This window comes from Nicotiana tomentosiformis, chromosome 12 (assembly GCF_000390325.3).
Source record: "Nicotiana tomentosiformis chromosome 12, ASM39032v3, whole genome shotgun sequence".
NCBI lineage: Eukaryota > Viridiplantae > Streptophyta > Magnoliopsida > Solanales > Solanaceae > Nicotiana > Nicotiana tomentosiformis.
The window spans coordinates 119,545,420-119,554,460 of record NC_090823.1 but is presented as its reverse complement, the minus strand read 5'-3'; the positions used below and the strand labels follow the sequence as shown (position 1 = coordinate 119,554,460).

General features: G+C 33.9%; 1 protein-coding gene across 1 annotated transcript; it reads right to left on the bottom strand.

The window, feature by feature from the left end:
• Positions 1-997: 997 nt before the first annotated feature.
• LOC104094350 (probable sulfate transporter 3.4) lies at positions 998-6,414 on the bottom strand. The gene is made up of 12 exons (XM_009600274.4): positions 5,851-6,414; positions 4,816-5,023; positions 3,481-3,652; positions 3,289-3,354; positions 3,075-3,188; positions 2,755-2,871; positions 2,544-2,670; positions 2,185-2,471; positions 1,897-2,087; positions 1,697-1,782; positions 1,526-1,602; positions 998-1,398 (listed from the first exon to the last, which is right to left on the bottom strand). Exons 1-12 carry the CDS (start codon positions 6,257-6,259, stop codon positions 1,243-1,245), a joined length of 2,010 nt encoding a protein of 669 aa, XP_009598569.1. The 5' UTR covers positions 6,260-6,414; the 3' UTR covers positions 998-1,242.
• Positions 6,415-9,041: the final 2,627 nt, after the last annotated feature.

Below are 9,041 nucleotides of genomic sequence, written 5' to 3'. Positions count from 1 at the left end.
ATAATGAGCCCACTTCTCTACCGGACACCATGTAAATACTAGGCTTTTGTCTGTAGTATGATTTGAACCCGTGATGTGCGTCTAATTCACCTATTATGGGTTGTGCTCTTAACCTTAGACCAAAGTCCCGGGGGAAGTAACCTTATGAAGTTCTAGTTGGAACATGTAGAACGAAGAGAGAAAATCAGAATGGTTTAAAGTGCAAAAAGAGATGGTACAACAAAAAAAACAAAACTAGATGCACACAATAATTGTACATGGTCCTCTTCCTTGATAATGAATCTAGAGAAAGGGGTTGAGGTTCACATGTGAGCTCCCTGTCTTCCACAGTTGAGGTGGAGGATTAAAACCTCATCAGTAGCGTAGCATTTCCTTCTCCTTTCCTCCTCTGCTGGTGTAACAGTAACAAATCTAGAGAAAAAGTTTGAGGTACTTGCTCAAATCAAGTCAGATTTGCTAGGACCTTTAGATTGTTCATATACAGATTATTATCTTCTTTAGTGATATAGTATGATAGTAATGGCGCCAAGTATATTCTGCTGTTTTATATAAATGTGCACAGGATGGGGAATAGGTTTTGCTCACTTGTAAATTTAGTATGCTTCAAATACAGATTGAAAATTATAAGAGCCATTACACTACTCATAAAATTGTAATAGTTTAAGATATACTAAGCTGTTCATTTTCCTCCCTTCACTTTACTACTATTGTACAGGTAATATTTGTTCCCCTTTTCTTTAATACTGAGTTTGCAATCAGCATGAAAAGAAAAAGGGGAAAACTATGATATTATGATTTTCTTGAATCTTGACCATGATGAGGAAACACAGAAGAATAAACGAACTAATCGCCAAGGTTACAATTTTTCTAGAATTTCGGAAAGACTTTTTAGAAATTGCTGTTCAACCAAGAAAGACATGGGACCTTTAGGCGTTGCTTGGACCAACAACAACCCAGTTTAATCCCACTGGTGGGGAAAGGCGTTGCTTGGACCGAGTTAAGAAAAGACTGGCTACATAGTTATGTCGGAAAATAGGATTACAGTGAATTGAAATTCGTACACTACATTGCAAATTTGAGCTAATCTAATATACAAAACTTCAACTAAGGATTTGATATTGTAAACAGTTCCAACACTTTGAGCTGTGGAACTATCATGACATGCTACATATCGTCCACTTTTCGAAGCGCAAATACTTCCTCTTCATTTATTGACTTTGAGCCGTGAAAGCAATCAAAATCTTATATTGATGATTCAGGTTCAGACTTCCACAAAGATGAGATATCAGCCACAGCTTCAGAAACTGTTAGATATATTCCATTTAATCCAAAGGCGTCGAGAGTGTTAGATTGATGCAGTTTTTCCATAACATTCCCACCTGGATTTGCCATCACAAGCTACACCAACAAAAAATCAAAGATTTCACGTGAAAGGAAAAGAAAAAAGGAAAACAAATTTTGTAAGAAATATTTTGACTAGTGAAGGAAAACAAAGAAACATCTTTTATGTGGCTGACGGATTTACCTTAAGAGATCGTTTATCCAGTGTCTTTCGTAGTTCACATATTGTGTCGATGCCACTTGAGTCTATGGACGACACAGCTGGTGAAGCAAGACATAATTTTGTTACTCAACATGTTGAGAACTGCCAGTAAAACAGAAGATGAGTAAATGTCACTTTTTTTTTTCAACTGACCTGTCATGTCGATTATTACACATTTGATTGCAGTTTCTTTGTTGGCTACTATCCACTCTTCCTCTTCGCGAATCCATCTCAATATCCTACAGTTACAAAATGTGAATTTTGAGTAAATAAAACTGTGTAATAATCTTAACAAATTAGTCGAAGTTGGCTAAAAGCAAAATACAAAATCTGTACCCTATGTTTGAACTAACCTTTCTTTTAAGTAGGTAGAATTTGCAAAGTAGATAGGAGCCTCAACAGCAAGGATAAGGAAAGAAGGAATTCTAACAGCTGTTCTATATCTACTTAAGTTTTGATATACTTGAGTTCCAGGAATATTGCCCAGGACACTAGTATTGGGCCTTGTAACATGCAATAGGATCTTAAAAACCGAAACTCCAACCTGAAATTTCACGAGCAGAAGTAGAAAATGTTAGGTACAAGGAGGAGATATCAAAGTAAGTGGTACTATAAGATGTGATATTTGAGGAGATGCTTACTGCAATGGCTAGGCCGAGAGGCACTGAGATGAAAAGAACACCAAAAAACGAACACAAGCAAGCCAAGAAATCGAGCTTGTCAACTTTCCATAACCGGAAAGCAGCTTGATAATCAATTAGGCCAATAACTGCTGTTATAATAATTGCAGCCAAGATGACAATGGGGGTGTAATAGAACAGTGGCATTAGAAACAACAAGGTGATTAACACAGCTGTTGCCATTATTATGTTTGAAACGACCGTTTGTGCCCCAGCGTTGTAATTTACTGCTGATCGAGAAAATGACCCTGTAAATCAAATATTTGCTGGTTAAAAAAGAGTTAATCTTATCGCGAACAACAGGCCAATGAGGCGGGTACCTGTTGTAACATAGCAGGAAGAACAAGAGCCAGCCATATTCATGAGTCCAATCGCCATCATTTCTTTGTTGCCATCAACTTGGTAATTCTTTAAAGCAGCAAATGTTCTTCCTACTGCAATCCCTTCCTGCAGGTCAATGAAAATGTCAAACACAAAGTGCTTCGTTATATTTCTACGGCCAATTGCTTGTAATCGTCTCAAGTGACTTACTGTTAACGCTAAGATTCCGGAAACAATGCCAGTTTTAATGGCAAGAGGCAGATAAGGACCACTTAGATACAACATGTTCAATGAGGGCGGATTTAGACCCTTTTGCAGGTGTCCAATCTGCAAACCAAAGATATTTTCAGTTTCATTCTGTCTAAAAACCTATGTTGGCGGACTCTCCAAAATACTGCCGCACCCGTGTTGGATCCTTTAAAAATATACTATTTTGGAGGATCCAGCATGCACCCGGCGACATTTTCAGAGAGTCCGAGCAACATAGCTAAAAACTATGGATGGAGGTAAAGCTGATGAATTTTACTTACAGTTTGAATGCCATGAGCCTTGGACTTAAGGAGGGTCACTACGAGAGTTGAGAGAATAACCGAGGCCAACGGAGATGCTGCTGAAAGCCAGAAAAGTTTTGGGTTCCTGGTGCTCTGTAATCACAGAAGAAAATTCAAATCTTTAGTTAGAAAATGAACAAAAGAGATGAATATTAATCAGAATATTATGTTCTGCCATAAAACAAACACTTACAATTTGCCTACACGTCAGCAGAAAGGCGAGAAAACAAACGCCCATAACAATGGTTTGCCAAGACCACTGCAAATAGATATAGAGGAGTAAAACTACTAAATAATGATTTGCATCAGTTGACAAAGATAGGTGTTTTTTCCACTATCTTATATCTCAAAGAAGTTCAATATCGACAAAGAAGCTTCTTCTTACCTCATTTTTGTGCTGGAAAACAGAAGACAAAACAGGAACTATTTGCATCTGGCTTGTGAAGTGGACTATCCCTAACAACCCTTTCAGTTGTTGCAATGAAACAATGACTGCTGCACCAGCCATGAACCCAACCAAAGTCGCCTTCGACAGAAAATCAATGATAAATCCTAACCTGCAAACCATGAACTTTTAGTGCATTTCCATTTGAACTAACTGAGTTCTAAAATAAACCGAATCAGTGAGCACTTGGAAGCAAATTTTATTTCTTGAAAGTAAAGTTTTGAGAACCGTCGTTTACTCTAAAACACAAAGTTAGAATGAAATGGACTCGCATTCAATTGAAATGATATACAAGATTCATATAGCCGACCCAACTAATTTAGAATTAGCAGATTCACCTACTACATTTCAGCCATCCAGCGATCCTGATCTATTTCAAATTTGCTAGAATTGATATATCCATGCACAATTGATAAATAGAAGTCAATAATTTTGCAATGAAAATTGATCTAGTGTGGCCAAGAAGGATAGTCCGGAAATATATGCATTTGAATACTCTGCAAATTTCAGTTGTAAAGTTGAAATAATGGGATTTGTAAAACAAAATAGAGTTGCAAAAATTTGAATACTAGGCTACAGGCATAAGATTATACTTAGGACAAATAGTTTAATATAGGAATGCGGATATTTTGAAAAGCAGCAACAACAACAACAATAGATCTTGTTTCTGATAGATCCTCGGCTCAGGGAAGATTTTGAAAAGCAAATTTCTGTAATTACATTATGTAACCTTGAAATTTTTTTCTTTTTCTCCAGCTGTATTTGTTAGTTTCATACTGTGCATAAAAAGCCAGAGTCCAGTTTTATATGGTGCATAACATCCTCTGTCCCTTTCCATGCATTTTTCTCTGTTTTCTTGCTGTTTTTAGTGGAAGTGCCCAATGTTTCTAAATGATTCTTTTGGATATCTTTCCAAAAGTTTGTTTCCACTTAGCTACTGTAGTCCATTACTAAATTAACGGTAACGTTGATGGTGGAATGGGGAATGTTAAGCTAGGATTATTCCTCCTCTTTTACTTTCTCTTTAAATATTAGAAAGTCAAATTAAAACGCTGCACGAATTTTCGAGTGAATTCGAGTGAATGAGAACCATTACGTCAAAGAATTTAAGTTATATACACTGACACCCTAAAAATATATTTCCAATATGAGTGCAATTTAACTTGTTATAGAATGTTACTAGATTAACAATAACGTTTATTCTATAGAATCAGCTGTAATTACTTTTTAAGTGACCTGTCGGTGCATAGAACTTAAAGTCTTAATAGAATATACCTGAAAAAACCGAGTGAAGACTGAAACAGTCCAGCAAAAAGAGTAGCTGTAAAAGCCAACTGAAGGTAAAGAACAGGTTCTTCAGTATAAGAAACTGCTTCACTCAGCATTGTGCCCATAACAAGTGAAGCTATCGAGACCGGACCAACTGCTAAGTCTTTCGAACTCCCCAATACTGAATAGATCAATGGTGGCACAAAGCTTGAATCTGCATCATCATATCCATTAATATTTCAACGCTTAGATTAGTAAATATCTAGATTGGATGTAGTTTGATTTTTATTTACAAAAAGATATTGCAAAGCACAAGAAATTAGTAAATCACCGTAGTCGATTAAGCACACATTTACTCTTCAACATAGAATGTATACTTTACAAACAGCGAGTGCATCATTTTTTACTAAAATTACATATATATATATACAGAAATTTCCATAAATTATATATTTATAGGAAGTCTGAAAATGCACTGTGACAATTCGCAAAAGAATATGTAGGTACAACAATATTTCTTACCCACGGATTTTATAATCTTGCATGCGCCTCTGCCTTCAATTAATAGACCAGTAGACCCTTGATAAATTTTCATTAACTTAACGGATCTTTAAACTTAAAATAAATTACCAAATATTGACTGATTAACAACTGGTTTTAACAATGAGAAACCCCTTATCAATCAATAATTATGCTTCAACCCGAAACTACTTGGAGTTGGCTATATGCATTTTATATCAATTCAGCTCTATTCTGCACCATTTCATTCCAATAGGAAAAGGGCAGCCGTGCACTAAGCTTCCGCTATGCGCGGGTCCGGGAAGAGCCGGAACACAAAGGTGTATTTGTACGCAACCTTAGCCTAAATCTTTGCAAGAGGCTGTTTTCACCAGTTAAGCCAATAGAACAGAAAAGGATTGTTAGTAAATGATAAAAACGAACAATTCTATCACTTAAAAAACAAATTCATATTCTAAATTAAGGGATCAAAAGCAAATTAGATTTTAAAGAAGAAAATAACAAGTGCGGTCATTTACTTACATAGCCCAACAATAGGTGGCAAATTAGCAAGCTTTGCATAGCTAATTCCCTGTGGGATAGCAAGGCTAGCAATTGTGAGTCCAGAAATTACATCTGCCCTTAGTAGTTTAAGATTATACTGAGGACCCCACTCAAAAACTGGGAAGAAAAATTGAAGACCCAAAACCAACTTCATTAACCATGTTTGGTTCTTGAATTTGTGAAGTGGATCATCTGGGAAAAATATTTCCAATAGCCTTTGCCTGAGTTTTTGAAGGGTAGTTTTGTGTGGTGGTAAGCAAACTCTGTGTACTTCAAATGGTTGATTATTTGATATGTGTAATTCTGTACTAGTAGTAGAGATTGTGATAATTGTTTCATTGCATGCATGGCCAGATAAATCTTCTACTCTGTTTGAACTTAGTCCCATATTCTACAAAAACACTAAGTTTATAACAAAAATAAACTGAGTTAGAAGCGGTGGGAATTGTGGTTATTTCAAGAATTTGGAAGAGGAAGAAGAATTGAGAGAAAGAGGAGTTGAGTTAAGAGCTAGGGGCAGTTGTTTGTTGGTAAATGCGGACACTACCCATCCTTTTATAGGACTACTTTAACTATCATGCACTGTCCTCCAGAAAACCCCAAAAAAAGGAAAAAGGAAATAGAAAAATAACAGAGGTGGTGCTGTGACAACATTGGAAGGCCAAGATTTTTTTAAACTTTGTTTTCTAATATAAGAAAAAAAAAAGTTGCCACTTCTCTATGGCCAAGGATCTTATTTATCTATTTTTTTTTGGTTTTTCTTTCTTTTTCCCTATTTATGTACTACTCCCTCCATCTCATATTATATGTCGTATTTCTCTTTTACACGCCCCTTAAAAAATATTAATTAGGAAAGAGATTGGACTATTCTACCCTTATTTATGTCATAAGATATAATCTCTATTGATTGAATATTTATTTCCATTTTCAAGAATAATTATTACCAAGGGTAAAAAAGGAAAAAAAATAATCAATTTTATCTTGAATTTTTAAAATGACAAATAATTTGAGACAACTATTTTTAGTAATAACGACGGTTAACATGAGACGGAGGGAGTATTTAAAAAAACAAAAGTTTCTTCTTTAGGTATATCAACCGTTAATTAATTAAGAAACCAAAAATCACCTCTTTTCACTTTTATTTCTCCCACCTCTTCGGTTGCAACTAGGGGTGTTCATAAAAATCCGAAAAACCGAACCAAGCCGAAAAACAAACCAAATTGACCAAATAAACCGATAATTTTTAGGTTTGGTTTGGTTTTGGTTTTGAATTTTAAAAACCGATCAAATTTGGTTTGGTTTTGATTTTAATCAAAAAATAACCGAAAAAACCGAAGTAAACCGACTATAAAAGTAGCTATTTAAAATTATTATTACACCTATATATATGTATATTTTTATATAAAGTTTCTAAAATTTTATGGTACATATTAGTCATTTATATTATTAATCTAGTTCTTTGCTATTTTAATAATCTAATTCTTTGCCTATATATTCTAGTCTGATTGGTAGTTTTCTTTTGCTAAGTACAAGAATTTATTTTATGTTAAAAATAATCTATTTTTAATTGAGTACTTTAATTATTCATCACTATTTGATTCTATTATCATCAATATATCTTGGTAAATGATAGATTTCTCAAAGAGCAATTGATTTGATAGTGTTACGTTGAAAATGTAGTCGCCGGAATATGCGTTTGGAAGTGTATGTCTAATATTTAAGAAAAATTCGGATGAATAACCAAAAAAACCGAAAAACCGACAAAAACCGAATCGATAAAAACCGACTTAATTGGTTTGGTTTGGTTCAAATATTTGAAAACTCGACTTATTTGATTTGATTTCTTTTTAGGGAAAGATCAACCCAAACCGAATCATGAACACCCCGACTGCAACCGTTATTAACATAATAAGCCTATTTATTTCTTTCCTCACTACTACTATTTATTTTTTCTCCTAAGATCCCCCTCTCTTCCTTCTTAATTTTCTACTGTTTTTCTTTCTTCTTTCCTACTTCCTCGATTGTAGATAAATTTTGTGTCTTTCTTGTATCCTTGAGACCTTTTTTGTTGAAAATAAAGGTTGAAAATTGTACAATTAATTGTTACTATTCATCTATGTTATTTTGTTTCTTCCACTTTTAGTTGATCTTAGTTTGAAAACATAGTAATTTTGAATTTTGAAGCCTTTCCTGCTTTAATTACAGAAAACTAGAATATTATTGTGCTTAGTGTTTCATAAGTTTCTTGTTTTATATATATATATATATATATATATATATATATATATATATATATATATATATATATATATATATATATATAGTGTTTTTTGCAAGTTGATTAATGCTATGTGTAATTGCTGCGTTTGGATTATTTTGTTTATAAGGATGTTGTTTAGTCATTTTTTTAATTTGCATTTTTTGCAGCAATTGCAATTTGAAGGACATCTAAGTATATCATGAGGAATGATAATTGATGCATCATTATATTTTGGCTGAAGCTTTGATTGATCAAAATAAAGTTTTCGTCTACAATTTTAATTTTATACTATGAGAAAGAGACGATGGTCAATTAATTTTATATTTTTATTAATTCTCTTTACACCTAAACTATATAAAAGGATCTAACAACAAAATAAGTTTCTTCAACTATTTCCTCCTTTTTCTGATTTCTTTTCCCTCCTCTTATTTCCTTTGATTTTCAAGTAGTAGTTGAAATTTCTGTCTCTATAAAATAAATTTTTGAGTAAGCTGTAGTTTAGGAGAATTTTTTTGAAGAATTCCTTGCTATGGATTCTGGTCGATTTTGTAGTGCCCTGTGGAGAAAAGTTTCTCATTCTTTTTGGTTAGTGTTGGTACATTCCTTACCGTTTTTAGGGGTATAACATTTATAGCTGACCCCGGATCTATTTGCACTTGTCGGAGTTTTACTTCACCAATATATCCTGAAAGGTACAGTGGACGATTATGGTGAAGGTCCCCTAGCAACAAAATAGTCTTCTCGATAAAATGTGAGGTCTAAAGTACATTATTATCATGCATTTTTGACCTCTTATACCTTATTCATGGTCATAATTGATAGTGCAATTTGGGTAAATCTACTGCTTGTATACTTATCCAACAAAATTTTTGTTGTGACTGTATTCAGAGATGGCGTCAGTATTTTTAAT

Excerpts from the sequence above, each read along its gene's own strand:
- LOC104094350 (XM_009600274.4), bottom strand. The coding sequence starts at position 6,259 with ATGGGACTAAGTTCAAACAGAGTAGAAGATTTATCTGGCCATGCATGC. Across the intron at positions 3,355-3,480 it reads TTTTCCAGCACAAAAATGAG|TGGTCTTGGCAAACCATTGT; the intron begins GTAAGAAGAAGC and ends ATCTATTTGCAG. Across the intron at positions 2,671-2,754 it reads CCGGAATCTTAGCGTTAACA|GAAGGGATTGCAGTAGGAAG; the intron begins GTAAGTCACTTG and ends ATTGACCTGCAG.